Source organism: Odocoileus virginianus, chromosome 22 (assembly GCF_023699985.2).
Source record: "Odocoileus virginianus isolate 20LAN1187 ecotype Illinois chromosome 22, Ovbor_1.2, whole genome shotgun sequence".
NCBI lineage: Eukaryota > Metazoa > Chordata > Mammalia > Artiodactyla > Cervidae > Odocoileus > Odocoileus virginianus.
In genome coordinates, this window is record NC_069695.1 from 52,037,150 (window position 1) to 52,054,090 (window position 16,941).

The following is a 16,941-nucleotide window of genomic DNA, read 5'->3' on the forward strand; positions in this document are numbered from 1 at the left end:
TTCAAGCTTCACAGGAACCAGCTATGGGGCCAGGGGTGGGGGTGAGGGGCCTGCCTCAATTGCTTTGGTTATACTGTTTATTTCCAGACACACCGTTCATGATGATGCTGAAAACCACATCCGGAGCTGTGAACCAACTGCTCCGCTATCCCAGAGGAAGAACTGGGGAACTCGACATGGAAACCCTTGACAGGTAGCCTCAAAAAGCAGGGTGAAGGTCCACGGTTTTTATTTAGCTGACCTATTCATGACTAACAGTCATGACAGCATGTTACAGCAGAGCCTGTTGACTTGTCTGTGGATGTACCAACATGCAGAGGGAGGGCGGGCGCTTCAAGTCCATCACGAGAGGCATGAGTTTTGTTCCAGGAATATGTTTATTAAAATCTGGACAAAGCAGTCCTCTGCCAGGCATTTTCCCATGTGATACAGGCACCTCCCCCACCACTCTCCAACATTCACTCCAACCTCCAGTCACAGAAGAGGCAGAGGGTGGTACATGTCATTGATTATAAAAATCTATGTATGCTCTGAAATTTAAACAACTTCTTTAATGTGCTTTAGATATTTCTAATGAATGCCATGGCTCGTCAGTCGGCTAGTACGCCAATGGACAATCATCGCTAACTATGATGTACTTCAAGTCTATAAATTCATCTCTCAAGTTTCTTGAGAGGGAAAAAAAAAGCACAGGTTAGAGAATAAACAAGAATAGGATGGTTGAATCAGAGTCACACCAGAGTTCCCCATGGCCTGTCACCAGAGCTAAATTTCTTAAAAAATCAAGACCCCGAATGTCCCATGATCTCAAGTGTGTGTTTGTACAAATTAGTGAATCACTAGTTCAAGACATTTTAAAATTATCTGGAACCTCTTTGACCCACATGTTATTTTGCAGTGTGTTGTTCCACCTGCAAGTATTTTTATATTTTCGGCTTTTTTTTTTTTTAAATTACCGCCTAGCTTCATTGATTCACAGTCTGAGAAAATGCTTTGTATGATTCTCTTAAATTTGAATTGTGACCCACAATGTTGTCTACCTCAATCAAAGTTTCGTCTGAGCTTAAAAGTGTTCATTTTGATGTAGTAGAAGAAAATATTCTATAAATGCTGGTTAGATCCCTCCCCCAAAAAAAGCCAGATTAGGGAATCAAGATTTCCTTATGGGGGCACAAAAGCAGTTTTCACTTCTGAAGGAGAGTCTGTAGAACCTGAGAAACTGTCAGCTGAGGATCTCTGTGCAACCAGAAGCTTTGTGCAAACTGTTTAAGCTCAGAGATGGGACAGCGGCAATGTTGTCTCATGGTTCTCAGGCTTCTTGTTGACACTGCTGGTGTTTTTAATCCAAGATGAGATAGAGCATCTTTTCTAGGTCTCGCAGGCCACTTTCTCTTTTTATTTTCTATTCGGTTGTTTTTTGTAGAAAAATTATTAGAAATCTTTAAGCTATTATTTCTGGGCCTTCCTTAGTTTCCTTAAAAAAAAAAAACTACACTAAAAACATGAAAAATCTGATCATTCAATTAGATGAAGCAGCAGAAGAAATGACCCAAGGACACCCCTCCTTACCTCAGACAACTTGGGTCTGAAAGACAAGCACATTAAATGACTGCCAAGTAATCAGATTCTAAACATGAAAGACAATTATATACCAACAGACAGCTCAGCATGGTGGTATGTTTTAAAAGATCTTGTCCACAATAAGCAAATGATGTAGTGATGGAACATCAAAACAAAGGTGACGAATAAGAAGGCACACTCTAGAAGTTCAGTAGTTGAAAGAATGAAACAGTTTTGGTTTGTGTCTAATGTAGGAGGAAAGGAAAACAGGTGTATTCAGATTATTTTCAGGTGAAGGGTTCTGTCAGTCAAAGTTAAGAGTGGTGGCTTCTTTCTTCCCGGACCAAAGCAGTCTTTTCTTCCACTGGCTTCTGAGAATGCGTTTAGTTTTCTGAAGTATAGAGGTGATACATCAGGGCTACAACCAGTGCCGAGATAGCTGGGATCAGCCAGTTGGTCCACCAGCTGGAAAGAAAGAGCAATGACGCTTGCATGATGTTCCACGCAGCAGACTCAAAACTCTGCTCTGTCTCCTTACCATGACAGTCACCATGGAAATGTTCTGTTACCCCTCCAACCTTTCTGGATGAAAAGCTCACTCTAAATTGCTAAAAGGGACATGAGTACAACACATGTCCTGGTATAACGGCCACTGCTCCACCCTTCCAGCCTTATAAGAAAATGAATGCCCTCCCAGTCCCACTTAGATCTATTTCTATGAATTCATACAAACAGCTGTGTATCACTCCCTCAACAGATGCCAAGCACTAGTGACTTATCGAAAGGACATCAATTCTGGGTTTCATATCACAAGTTCAGAAAAGTAAACAGGTATTGATCTAGGTATGTCCATAGGTTAACAATGGCACTGAACTGCAAAGCAGAAGACCAGGTTTCTCATTTAGTGAAAGCCATCAGCAGGCTCCATAGCCAAGGGCAAATCGCGTGCCCCGAGCTGCAAAGCTGAGGGATGTGAAGCACACGGTTACTGAGGCTGCCACCAGCACCACAGCGCAACATGCTGTGATTCTAGTTAGAAAATCTAATCGCTACTTGTGTGCAGTAGGTTTAACGTGTTAAGAAAAAGCATGCCCAAATGATTGAATCTGCGGTCCATAGCTGTGAATTCACAAAAACCCCTAATTCATATACTGTTCAGTCCCGATATACTGATCTACTATAAATGACAGATTAATCAGGGGCAGGGCTGGAAAGATCATGAATACAGATGTGAACTTATAATTTCTTAGAAAACAGAAATAATGTATGGGTTTTAGAATCTGGAGAAAGAGCAGGTAACAGCTGACACACACGCCATGGTTTTTGTCACAAACTTCCTGTCCTTTAATACTCCTCACGAAGACCAAGTTCGAAATCAAGATTCAAATTGCAAAAGGATTATGAGTGTAATTTGGCAGGTTTTCAGTTTCCATTTAGGAGGAGACGGACATTCAGGGTAAAGCAGGAGGAAGTACTGCGGGGAATGTACCAGAATATGATAGACTGGGGACAGCAAACTTCGACAGGGTGGAATGTAACAGGCAGGAGTGTGTGGCTTCAAGCTTGGGTCCAAAAAATTGTATTTGATGGCAGTCTAAGGATGGTAGAACTGCCAAAAATGTCAGGATGATCTTGTGCATGCTAGGTCGCACCTGACTCAGTGACCCAGTGGACTGCAGTGGGTTACGATTTCCTCCTCCAGGGGATCTTACTGACCCAGGGATTGAACTTGAATCTCCTGCTTTGGGAGGCAGATTCTTTGCCACTGGGCCACTTGGGAGCTATCAATATGATCTTAAACTATGAAGAAATCAAGTGCCTAGAACAAGTGACTCAAGATATACTTGGATCACTGGGTTCAATTTCAGGACAGACTAGAAAAGGGACAAGGAAAAACCAAACCATGCTTAAGGAGATATAATCATGACAATTTAAGAAACTGGCCACATATCAAATGAGGAAGGAGATGGAATATTCGCCTCAAGATAAAAAGTTGTTTAGCCCACAGTGGGGAGGAGGAGCCTCCATTTGCTCTGTTCCTCCAGGTAGGTGCGGCAGCAGCCTGAGATGGGGGGTTGTCTGAAATGCCTGAGCCATTTGACAGTTTAGGAAGGCAGGCAGGCCCTGGGTAGTCTGGGTGCTAAGTGGAGAGGACCCCGACCTGTCCACAGAGAGGAGCATGGTGGGAGCCCGAGCAACAGAGATGCCTTGGATATGGGGAAAGACCCCCCAGTCCAACTCTGATTCTAGGAGCCTTGTGATCAGTCATACTTTTAAAGAAAACTACCACATACCTGGGATTAGAATCAATGGTAGTAATAATACTTTCCTGAAACACAAGAAAAAGTAAGTTAAAGGGAACATCTGAACGTTCATTCAATTGACTATAACCTGCTTTAAAACAAAACCACAACAGTTTATTCAATTCATTCTTCTTATTCAATGCATTCTTCAAACAAAAAAAAAAGTCTGAAGGAAAAATGACATCATAAGCTTCACTTATATACCCAAACTCACCATTTTCTCAGAAGAAAAAAATTTTAAGAAGGATCTCTATTTAAATTACTTACGAACATAACCTGAAAATTTGCAAGAAAATCTTAAAAATTAATAGGATACCTAATTCTGTACATGACAGACATTTATGCTTAATGCATAAATAATAAATTTATGACAGACATAAATGCTTAATGTAGAAACTGAACACAGGTATCATTTATAAATACAAAAAATGTATCATCATCTTTAAGGAGACCAGTTTCATTCTTCAAAAGGAATGAAATGTTCAACAAAACATCAGTATTTCATCAAATCTCATAGAAGTAAAAGTGTACCCAGATTATATTTAAAAAATGAGTCAACCAAAAAAAAGAAGCGGCATTTAAACTGTAACAGTCTGGACCACCTTTCCTGGTCTTCCTTACCTCTGGCAGGGTTTTTATTTTAAACAAAAACTGGCAGCCTCACAGGCTGACATCACACCATCACCCACCAAGAAATCCTCAAATGCCAGGGGCTTTCACGGCTATCTCCTGGTTTACCTTCCAACACCGTCTGAGAAAGGTCCTTCTTATCAGTACCATGAAAATGAACTACAGATGGCTCTGGGAAGACAGTCTGCCCCAAACAATGGGGTAACCAAGGCCAAGTAGGATGTAAGCTTTTTCGGGATTGAAAAGTTGTTAAGAAGCACTCTCGAAGCTCCACACCAGCAAGAGCATTAGTGCCTCACAGGAAGGTAGACGGAAATAATGCAGCTGAAGTTTCCCAAAGCACAAAATAAAAAAGCATTAGCAAATGCTCAATGATCTGCAGCAAGGCAATGCTACACACAGCAAAGCGCGTTAAAGACATTCCCGTAAAAAGGCTGAAAGCTTCCACGGGAAAATCAGGCAAAGCAGTTATGACACCCACCAACCTGGAGACATGGCCTTTAAGATTCCTGACACAGGAGGAGGGAAAAACACAGTCATTCAAAAAGAAAACTTCACAGTCATTATCTTTTGAAGCAACATTAAATCTCAGAGACTACAAAAGTTTTCATAACTACTGCAAGATTAGTTTTCACATTCTGTATAGGCAAATAAAATGAACAAGGATTACAAGAGGTAACTGGACAGTGTGAAAATATTATTTAGCTATTAGAGACATTTAAAGACATAATCAGTTCTGAAACAAATGCAACAGTCTATTTAAGGTGAAGTGTTATCAGCACACTAGAAAGCTAAGCCTGAAACAGTGAACAGAGGTTATTTTGTCACACCCAGCACATGCATTGCACCAAACGTGCTAACAACTCTGCATGGAAACTCGCTGGCCTGCCTTCCTCCACCTTCGTTGGTACCATGAGTGGAATGCACCACTAGGGTGTGATCACCACCAGCAACAAAGATCCTCTAAAGAGCTGCACTGTAAAAGACAATACACATTTTTTGATTGCTTATTATCTGTTAGATAATAACCCAGGGATGCTTCAGCGTTAAGACAAGTTTGAATTACCACTCAGCACTGGGCCCCAGTTGGGTTTTGGTATGCAACTGACAAATCTATCAAGGAAGACGGGGAAAGACTTCGGTCTTTATTACAGGCTGTGCCTCCTGTTCACACAGTGAACTTGAGGGGTTCAGCTTCAGGTAGGAAAAGGTGAGCAATGAAATCAACACGTGATAAGCTCTCATGCAAAGCCCATGCAAATCATTTATAAGTTCATCTGACTAAGCCCATTCCTTCACCAGAAGGCTTCCCTAAAAATACTGCTGATGGAGCGATGCTTTTATGCAGAGGTCAGAGCTTACAGAGGCCTGAGAGACTCGCAAGCACTACACCTTAAATGGGTGGTTAAACCACAGCAGTGGTTCTGCTGTGTGTGACCTTGACAAAGTCAAAGCTTGGAACAAGGTTGACTTTCATTCTTTACACTTTCTCTGGTAGGTCCAGAGCTCCCTATGATACCTTGAGAATCAAATCAGCTCACTTATGTAGCAAAGCTTCTAAGATAGCAACCACAGAAACCTATCAGTAGGTACTGCCATTACTGATATCCTCCATGTCAAATTGATAGATCTGGATTTGCTCACTTAAAACTGCACTGTCTCTGTATTTATTAATACAAATACCTTAACGTGGCAACTCAATCTGTTTCCCTTTGGCAGGTTCAAGCTAATACTCTGGTGCATCTTGTTTCACAATTCAAACAGTTTAAGCAGGCAACATTTCAAAAATTCAGACCACAATGTATGTTTATCAGCCTGGAAACAGATGGATAGTTATACAGACACAACAAAGAACTCTCTTCTTCTGGCAAGCTAGAAACACAAGAAAGATAAATCCAGAAAAGTGTCCATGTGTTTGCTTCTGGCCTTGAAAACCAGCAAGTTCCAGCCCCGCATTCCCCCAGTTCTGCTCTGCAGTAAGCAAAGCCATCCATGTATGTTCTACAGGAGGAAAGAGTGTGTCTCTCGGGAGTAGAGCGATTATGTAGGAGACCTTAGCTCTGACTGGTGCTTTCTGCTGGCAGGAATCATGGTTCAGGATACAGTTGGATCTATGTCAGTTCTAAGTTCAGGTGATGAGCCTTATCAAATCCTCATTTTACTATAGCTGAACAATATGTGCCAAGATAACATACTGAACACCTAACAGGAGAAACTACACTTATTCCCTTGAAGAAAAAGCAAAAGACTTCAAGCCCCACAGAATTTCAGCAATCCAAAAGGGAGCCTTAAAGAAGGTACTAGGTCATACAAATGAGCTGATCAGTTCAGAGAGAAGGGCAGGTGAATCTGGGCATAAAATGAACATTACTGGAATTATTTTCTTTTCCTAAGGAAAAATGCATCAAAATGTTATTTAATTAGCATTAAATTCAACCAGTAAATATTTATTGAACACCTACTATGTCCCAGAGATGTGGAGATGAAGACGACATCGACAGACACCTTAAAGTTAAACCTTAAGTATGAAGACTCTACTGAGATTTTAAGTTCTCCGAAAAAAAGACTTATGTCAAATGTTTCAGTTCAGAAGCACAAGGCTACTTATGTAAATAAAAAGCAGAAGTAGCCCTTCAAAAGGTATCTGCTGGTAATGATGATGGAAATGTTATTTTAAGTATTGACAATCTTACAAGGAGAATATAAAGCTATCCTAATAAAATATACTGATGGATCTAAACAGATAAAAAATTTTGCTGAGGCAACAGGGTACATATTCATCTAACCTAGAAAGACCTGTGCTGGTCTCAGGTAAGTAAATGACCTTTGCCCTCCAGTTTGACAGGTATGAAATACAGCGAAGGTAATGTAGCCACTGAGACACCACAGATGGTCACACGTACCGCAGGCTTGGTTATCTTTGCTCTGTCATCCTGCAATAAAAAAATAAAGCCTATTATGAAAGGAAAAACATCTACAAAACTACCATTTCTGAAGTGTTCGCTTTTACTGACATTTAAAAAATTGCTATTCAATAATTAGCATTTTAGGTTCTACCCGTTATTAAATACCCAGTTTGATCCATCCAAGGGCAACAATTTAAAGTGCTGAGACATATTGTAATCTAGAGTTCCAAAATGTAAAATAGCGTTTGTGATAGTCATATTTATATGCTGATCTGTATATATATTTATTAGATTCTGATCTGTAATTCAGGGAGCAGCTGAGATCTAATTAGATTTTTCCTTTCTGTCCTCTGAAACTCCCTTTCAGATGTGTGCATATACACGTGTGTGAGTGTGCAATATGTGTGGTATACTCAGTGAATTCCTGCAGTCTCTCAATTGTAGGGTCATAATCTACTCAAACCTCCATCTAAAACAAAGTGCATTAAAAGGGTGATTGGCTCAGTGGTAAAGAACCCGCCTGCCAATGCAGGAGATGAAGGTTTGATCCCTGGGTCGGGAAGACACCTTGGGAAGGAAATTGCAGCCTGTTCCAGTATTCCTGCCTGGAAATCCCATGGACAGAAGAACCTGGTGGGCTGCGAGTCCACAGGGTCACAAAAGGCTGGACATCACTTAGCGACTCAACAACAAAGGCTGATCACAGGTGAGGCAAACATGCTACAGCCACAGCCTGAAAACTCACCTGCTCCAACCCCACAAGAAGGGAAAGAATAAGGACAGGAGGGAACATTTAAAGGGCAGTCCTCTCTGATTACCATCAAACGACATCACTTCGGGAAAATATGAAGATAAAGATGAAAATATGTGGGTGAATAAACTTTCCCGGGAAATGAAGCTGCCTTTCTCAAAGTACCATCTCCTACCACCCAAAACCCCACCTCCTCACTCAATGGAAACTGCTCTAAAACAGCTCCAGGCCTTCCCCAGAGAGCCTGCTTCAACCCTTCCTCACCCACGGCCATTACAAGAAGCAACAACCAGACACAACACACATTCTCACAGGGTGTTTTTTAGAGGGTTTCTCGGCGTGCTCACTGGGGTCGAGGCTCTTTGCTTTGTTATTTCCTCGTTGGGGCCCACTTCCAGCAGCACCTCCAGCCCTTCGGGTGGGCCACTGGTAACATGTCCAGAGACGGGCGAGGGGACAGGCAGACGCTGGCTCGGAGGGGAGATCCACGCCCTCTCGGAGGTGCGGGGTCCCCGCCTGCCTGTTCCACACTCCAGGTCTGCACATCTCTAAAGTTCCTGGCAATGCTGGTTGATGGATGAGTGCAGTCACACGTGCACATTTCAAAATGCTGCACAAGGGCCTCAACTCCTATTACGCCCCTGGGTTTACAGAAAAGCTGAAACAAGCCTCTGTTTTCCCAAAGTCAGTCCATGGACTAGCACCAAGGGAGATGTTCTCAAAGGTCTCAGGTAGAGTCAGAAGGATGAGGACTGTGTGTGGGTTTTACAGAAGGCAGGGCTTATCCATTTAACAGCTGATCTTTTAAAAATTTCTAAATCACATTTTAGAATTAAAATATCCTCAAACTAACAAAAGTAGAAAGGAGTTTCTTTTTATATATTTATTCATTTTTCAAAATTTAATTTTAATTTTTCATTATTTTAAAAACTTTTATTTATTAAAAAATGTTTAAAAATAAATATAAAGAAAGAAAGAAAAAAGAAACAAGCTTCTTAAGAAAGATATTTTGGTAAAAAAAGAAAAAAAATTAAAAATAACACTACTCTGGGTCAACACCCCACCTTCTAAAATCTGCTGCTCAGGGGACTTCAGAGCCTGGGACTCACCGTCCCCAGGACCTGACCCTGGATGATAGGATTCTGAGTGCTCATGAAAAATGTAACCAGGGAGTGCTGGTCAGTTTATTTTTTGATGAAATGGTGTTCTACAGTCAGGAGGAATTGCTTTTTTGCTTTATTCCTTTTTACATTTTGTAACATGCAAGTCTACAGGTTTGAGTAAGGTCAAGCCGAAGGTCAAGCCATAGCCTTAAAGAGAAACAAGGCCCCCCAGAAGGAACTTACTGGGTGCAGCTCTCCAATGATAAACGTTTTGGACAATTCTCGCGCATCTGTAGAGTGTCCAACATCCTCAAAGTTTTCAGTAGCATCACCTCCAGCTTGTTCCCTTAAGACTTCCTCCCCACCAGGATGCTGTTTGAAGGAGAGAGAGAAAAATGAATATTTTTCTCCAGGCAAATGAGCTAAAAGGAAGTGGCTGGTTTACTTAACCAAAAAGGTTATTCTGGCAGTCATAGGTGATAGTGTGACAGTGTAACTTGTTCCTAAATGAAACAATTCCTTTGTATTCAATTTCCTACTTGAAAGTACAGAAAAACTTTCTCGAACAGTAAGATGTTCATTTCCCAGTCATTCATATAGAAATCAAAGCATTATGCACACATTTTTATCCTTTGAGAAGGTCCCCTTTGCTTTGCCATAAAACTCTTCTCAATCTTCAAAAGTGTTAGTTGCTCAGTTGTGTCTGACTCTTTGCGACCCCGTGAACTGTAGCCCGCCGGGTTCCTCTGTCCATGGCTTTCTCCAGGCAAGAATACTGGCATGGGTTGCCACTTCCTACTCCTAGGTATCTTCCCAACCCAGGGATCGAACCCAGGTCTCCTATACTGCAGGCAGACTCTCAATATTTACCCAATCTATTTTTAACTTATTCATATACCTTCACCTTTGACTTCTTTTGTCTAATCGTGGACTTACTACATCCAAGACAATTCACCTCTGAAAAGTGCTCTGTATGCCTGGCAAGTATAGCAACATCCAGTCAAGCAGAAGAGTCCCTGCCTCTGGACAAACTCACTTTCCAGAAGGAAGAAAAGGCAGTGCAAACACGTGTAGGAGAGACCTGCTCCAGATGGTGCCAGGGGGACATGACTGAGAGGGAACAACAGGGGCAAAGAAGAAAGAGCCCAGTTCCACAGGGGGCAGGGCGGAAAGAGCCTCCTGTGGCATCTCAGCAGCCTGGCTGCTTTCCCTAGTGCAGCCCAGGATGGCCACCACGCAAGGACCGGGGACTGGCAGGGCAGCCGGGCACCGACACAGCTGAAGACATCCAGAGACTCTCGGGCTGGGGAAGAGGGCGCTCAGACAAAGACAAGGAAGTGCTTGCTTACGTCATCCTAAACACTTCTGCAGGGGGAAAAAGCTTCTGAGATCAAATGCACCCTGCCCTGAGCCAGTCACTCACAAGTGCCCAGTTAGAGAACGGAGTGTTCTCCCCTACCTGACTGACTACAGGCTGTTCTTCATCTCTCCCACTAAGGGTGGGCACAGAGGCAGAAACACTGGACAAGGGTGGGCAGTCGCTGTGTTGTGAAACCTATGTCTCCTCCTACTGGTTAGACATATCTAGTGCTAAAGAAATTTACTTAATTTTTTCTCTACTACTTGTAAAAGCTATCCATCTACAGTATAGAAATACTGGAAAGCACAAGAAAGAAAATAAAAATTGCCTAAATCACCCATAATCTCACCATCCAGAGAAGACTGGATATACATATACATGTGCATGCATGCGTGCTAAGTCCATTCAGTCGTGTCCAACTCTGTGCAACGCCATGGACTGTAGCCCACCAGGCTCCTCTGACCATGGGATTCTCCAGGCAAGAATACTGGAGTGGGTTGCCATGCCCTCCTCCAGACATATACGTATATGTATGAATAATTTTTAAAAGAAAATCATGATCATTACCTAAGGCATACAGATTCATTAGATAAAAAAAGGAGACTATAATATTTACAGAGATAGTACTGCCTAGCATTACTATGTGAACTTGGGAAAATAGTGTACTTATCTCATATAATTTTTGAAAAATAAGCATGTTAATGTATGTGTTAATATAACCAATAAATATTATTTAGCATTTTTATTAAATACTTTGCAATGTCATTGACTATCTTTCCTTAATATGATTTTTTAAATGACTAATAACATTACATCTTGTATGCATTTCCACACTTATATAAGTCTTCCACTGGGACACAGGATACTAGAATCCACTCAAATGTGGGAAGCTGCCCTGGAGGGACAGGCTAGCTCAGTCTGAAAGCCAACCTGAAGCTCCCTCACGCAACTCCAAGGTTGTGACAGCAACAAATGCGGTTTGTTAATCATCAGTCTGTTTGTTCTTGGGCACAGCCTTAGAGGTACAGAAGCAACACTGTGGGAAACACAAAATGACTTTAGAAATTATGCAAATTCACAGACTGCTGTTTCCTCTGTGTAGGTGGCTTCACTCATGAGTTCCTTAACTTTTGGGTCCTGTTAAGGATATGGGAAGAACTGATGCTTTCAAACTGTGGTGCTGGAGAAGATTCTTGAGAGTCCCTTGGACAGCAAGAAAATCAAACCATTCGATCCTAAAGGAAATAAACCTTGAATATTCACTGGAAGGACCGATGTTGAAGCTGAAACTCCAATCCTTTGGTCATATGATACAAAGAGCTGACTCACTGGAAAAGATCCTGATGCTGGGAAAGATTGAAGGCAGGAGAAGGGGACAAGAGAGGACGGGATGGTTGGATGGCATCACCAACTCGATGGACATGAGTTTGAGCAAGCCCTGGGAGATAGTGAAGGACAGGGAAGCCTGACATGCTGCAGTCCATGGGGTTGCAAAGAGCTGGACACGACTTAATGACTGAACAAACAAAAATTAATTCAGGTGGTGCAGTAGTAAAGAATCTGCCTGCTAATGCAAGTGACATGGGTTTAATCCCTGGGTTGGGACAATCCCCTGGAGAAGGAAATGGCATGGCCCACTTCAGTTCTCTTGCCTTGGAAATCCCACGGACAGAGCAGCCTGGCAGGCTACAGCCCATGGGGTCACAAGGAGTTGGACATGACTGAGCACATGACACCAAGTTAACTGACTCCACACACATACTGAGTGTCTCCACGTGCCAGACACCAAGGTGTGCCAGACACCAAGGTGTGCCAGACACCACAGTGAGCAAAGGAGACCAGGTTTAGGGGGAGGCACCTCCCCCCACCCCCACACTCACTGTGTCCACACATCTGGAAGCCAGGAATTCCGTATCTCCTTCTGTGAAATCACTACTTATTATCAGGTCACCAGGTACCACTGTGTACCGATAACATAGGGAATCTCCAGATACAAACCAGGCAATACCAATAAAATAACCAGAACAGCTTTCGTTTTTGGCACCCTTTTTGTCTTTAAGAACTATTTTCCGGGAAATAAATACAAAATAGACTTTAAAAGATGAAAGACCGGCATAGTCCATAATTCAGAAAATGTCAATCATCACATTGGGCTTCTCTGGTGGCTCAGAGGTTAAAGTGTCTGCCTGCAATGCAAGAGACCTGGGTTCGATCCCTGGGTCAGGAAGATCCCCTGGAGAAGGAAATGGCAACCCACTCCAGTATTCTGGCCTGGAGAATTCCATGGACAGAGGAGCCTGGTGGGCTATAGTCCACAGGGTCGCAAAGAGTCAGACATGACTGAGAGACTTTACTTTCACTTTCAATCATCACAACCCTTACCCGTTCCTAAGGACACTTTCACAGAGACAAGGTGAATTCTTGTGGGGTAAACAGAATGGTGGCTACCAGGCACTGAAATCACAACTGGCCTCCTACCACTCGCAGCATCAATGCTTCTGGAGACGCTGGCAGTGGATCTCTGCTCCTTGAAATGCTTTCTTAACATGGCTTCCAGTACAAGAGGCTCTCCCAGTTTCCCTCCAACCCCGCGGGCCACTCCTGACCTTCTCGGAGTCTCAGCCCCAGCACTCAGTCCTTGGCGCTCTCCCATCCTACCTGGACCTGCTCCCCTGGGGATCATACCTGGTCTCCCACACAGAATATCACCTGTTCTCTAGTTACATGCAGTTCATCAGGCTGATCCTGAGCCCAGACTCCTCCCACCTGCAACAGCCTACTTGCCCACACACGCAACATTTAGGGAGCATCCTGAACATAACATAACCCAAGCTTAATGCTGTCCTTTGCCCCCAGTAAACAGTCTTTATTCTCAGCGATGGCTGCCACCCTGCATCAGTTGCTCAGACACGTCTGACTCTCTGTGACCCCATGGATGGCAGCTCGCCAAGCTCCTCTGTCCATGGGATTTCTCAGGCAAGAACACTGGAGTGGGTTACCATTTCCTCCTCCAGGGGATCTTCCTGACTCAGGGATCAAACCCAGGTCTCCTGCATTGGCAGGAGAGTTGTTTATCATTGAGCCACTTGGGAAGCCCTTGTATTTGGTGACGGCGGCCAAGAACTAGAAATCAAACTTCATTCCTCTTTCCTTTTCATCCCCATCATCAGCAAATTTGCTTGGCTACCTTCAAAACATATTGAAAATCTAAACTCCCCTCCCCACTTCCACCGCTACCACCACAGATCAGAGCACCAGCAGCCCCTGAACAGACGACCACAACTGTGCCCTGCCTGGCCCGCTGCTGCGTCTCGATCGTCTCAGGTCACTCTCCTGACACCCTCACGCCATGAGGATGCTCAGATGTCAGCTAAGTCCAGGGGAGCTGGCCAGAGTGGAAGCAAGAGAGCAACAGGTAAAGTAGAAGAGGCAGGCAGACACCTTAGTGATGAACTGAGGATGCCGCCCGCCACTGCGCAGAGCCACGTCTTCCCTCACCCTCCAAGGGCCGCACCTGAGTCCCAGCCACACGGCCTGAGGGCCGGCTCACAGACTTGCTAAGACGGCTCTCCGTCTCAAAAACTCAAAGCCGCCTCCTGTGGAATGCTAATCTCCCAGACCTTGATGAGATTCCTTTATCTCTGCTCACGTCAGCCTTCCACAGACCTTCACCGAGCTGCCCATCCAGACAGTCTGCCCTGTCCCCCCAGCAGAGGGCTACCAGGCCCTCCCTGTCCCCCCCACACCGTGACCCCCAGCCCCTCCCTGCCCCCCACACCGTGACCCCCAACCCCTCCCTGCCCCCACACCGTGACCCCCAGGCCCTCCCTGTCCCCACACCGTGGCCCCCAGCCCCTCCCTGCCCCCCCACACCGTGACCCCCAGGCCCTCCCTGTCCCCACACCGTGACCCCCAGCCCCTCCCTGCCCCCCCACACCGTGACCCCCAGCCCCTCCCTGCCCCCCCCTCCATGCCCCCCCACACCGTGACCCCCACCCCTCCCTGTCCCCACACTGTGGCCCCCAGCGCCTCCCCGCCCCCCACACCGTGGACCCCAGCCCCTCCCTGCCCCCCCCACACCGTGACCCCCCACTCCTCCCTGCCCTCACACCGTGACCCCCACCCCTCCCTGCCCCAACACTGTGGCCCCCACCCCTCCCCGCCCCCCACACCGTGACCCCCAGGCCCTCCCTGTCCCCCCACACCGTGGCCCCCAGCCCCTCCCTGTCCCCACACTGTGGCCACCAGCCCCTCCCTGCCCCCCCACACCGTGACCCCCAGGCCCTCCCTGTCCCCACACCGTGACCCCCAGCCCCTCCCTGCCCCCCCACACTGTGACCCCCAGCCCCTCCCTGCCCCCCCACACCGTGGCCCCCAGCCCCTCCCTGCCCCCCCACACCGTGACCCCCACCCCTCCCTGTCCCCACACTGTGACCCCCAGCCCCTCCCTGCCCCCCCCACACCGTGGCCACCAGCCCCTCCCTGCCCCCCCCCCGTGACCCCCACCCCCCCCTGTCCCCCCACTGTGGCCCCCAGCCCCTCCCTGCCCCCCCCCCCTGTGACCCCCACCCCTCCCTGCCCTCACACCGTGACCCCCATCCCTCCCTGCCCCCACACCGTGACCCCCCACCCCTCCCTGTCCCCACACTGTGGCCCCCAGCCCCTCCCTGCCCCCCCCACACTGTGGCCCCCAGCCCCTCCCTGCATTTTAAGTCCTATTTTATCAGTCACTTGCAGAATGCAGGAGGATGGAGGCTTTTGTCTGCCTCACTCATCACCGTTGCCCATACCTAGTTCAGTCCCTGACACCTGGCAGATACACAGAAATATCTGTCAGTAATTTTGAAGGAAGGCAACATGCACAGCTGATTACATACTGGTCTTAGAACTAGTATATACAACTGGTTAAGTGACCACAACTTTCCCATTGCAGCTATTCTCGTTCACACCCCTTTCCTTTCCCTGAACTATACAACAGTTCATACCATTCAGAAAACATATAATTTCATATTCAGTTGCTGTTTAATTCACTTTAAAAATTTTACTTGCAGGATACTTGCTTTCCAATGCTGTGCTGGTCTCTGCCATACAACGTCGTCCCCTCCCTCTCGAACCTCCATTCCACACCCCATCCCATCCCACTCCTCCAGATGACCACAGAGCAGTGGGCTGAGCTCCTGTGTTACACGGCAGCTTCCCGCTAGCTGTCTAGTTCACGTGGCAATGTGTGTCTCCACGCTACCCTCTCAATGTGGCCCACCCTCTCCCTCCCCCGCTGTGTCTCTTCTCTTATTTGTGCCTCTGTTCTTGTCCTGCCAATAGATTCATCCATTTAATCAAAATATTTCCTACTACTATGTGCAAAGCATTGTGTGGGACACCCAAAAGTACATGAAAAATCGACATGATTGGATTCTGAAAAAGCATACAATGAATTTGAGGCTGAAGGAAAAAACACAGGAAAGACCTTGGCCTTCACTGATATTGGCCTTCACTGATAAAGCCTCAGAGTTTTGACTATTCCTGAGTGACCCAAGCGCCCCGACTGGGCCTCAGCACGCAGTAACAAGCATCACTGCTGGAGCAGGAGTCTAGCCCCTATCCCTGAGAAGCAGCCGTGCATGGGCCTTCGCTGCGGCCAGTGCATCCCCAGCTGCTCCTCATTCACGCCACAGAGCAGCGAGCCAACGCTCAATTGACCTCTGAGGCAGCGTCTTCTGTTACAACTGTGATAAAAGCTTCGTTTTTGTGTGTGTGACAGATGGCTTTTTAAAGTCACATTTGGTGAAGAAAAAATCAAGAAGTACAGTAGAGCAGGGCTTCCCTGGTGGCTTAGTGGTAAAGAAACTGCCTGCAGTACGGGAGACCCGGGTTCGATCCCTGGGTCGGGAAGATCGCCTGGAGAAGGGAACTGTTACCCGCTCCAGTATTCTTGCCTGGAGAATCCCATGGACAGAGGAGCCTGGCAAGCTTCAGTCCATGGGGTGGCAAAGAATCAGACATGACTGAGCAACTAAACAACATAATAAAGCATGATTTTGTTGCCAGACATTAGAAATTTGGTTTCCAGTAAGATGTGAATTCAAAAGCGGCTTGGAATTATGAGGTAAACAATCCCACCCAATGTAATAGCTGTATGGAAACAAGCCAACAAAAATGCAACTCTTCACAAAAGCTGCTTCAGTGAGTGCTCCAGTGTGTGCTGTCCAAGAACTTTCTGCAGTGATGGAATATTCTATGTCTAAACTGTCCATATGGTAGCCACTACTCACAAGTGGCTACTGAACACTTGAAATAGAGCTGAAAAACAACATAAATTGTATTTAAT

General features: G+C 45.6%; 1 protein-coding gene across 2 annotated transcripts in view; it reads right to left on the bottom strand.

Moving 5' to 3' along the window:
- Window positions 1-358: 358 nt before the first annotated feature.
- Window positions 359-16,941, bottom strand: part of CYB5A (cytochrome b5 type A) — a 39,184-nt gene continuing 22,601 nt past the window's right edge. Inside the window, exons 2-5 of one of the 2 annotated variants that reach the window (XM_020877028.2) lie at window positions 9,497-9,625; window positions 7,397-7,426; window positions 3,855-3,889; window positions 1,768-2,025 (exon numbers count right to left, since the gene is read on the bottom strand). In XM_020877028.2, coding sequence (XP_020732687.1) covers window positions 1,944-2,025; window positions 3,855-3,889; window positions 7,397-7,426; window positions 9,497-9,625 — 276 coding nt within the window. In that variant the 3' untranslated portion in view covers window positions 1,768-1,943. Of the gene's footprint in view, window positions 2,026-3,854; window positions 3,890-7,396; window positions 7,427-9,496; window positions 9,626-16,941 lie in introns of both variants that reach the window. The other variant, XM_070452969.1, reaches the window with a different exon arrangement.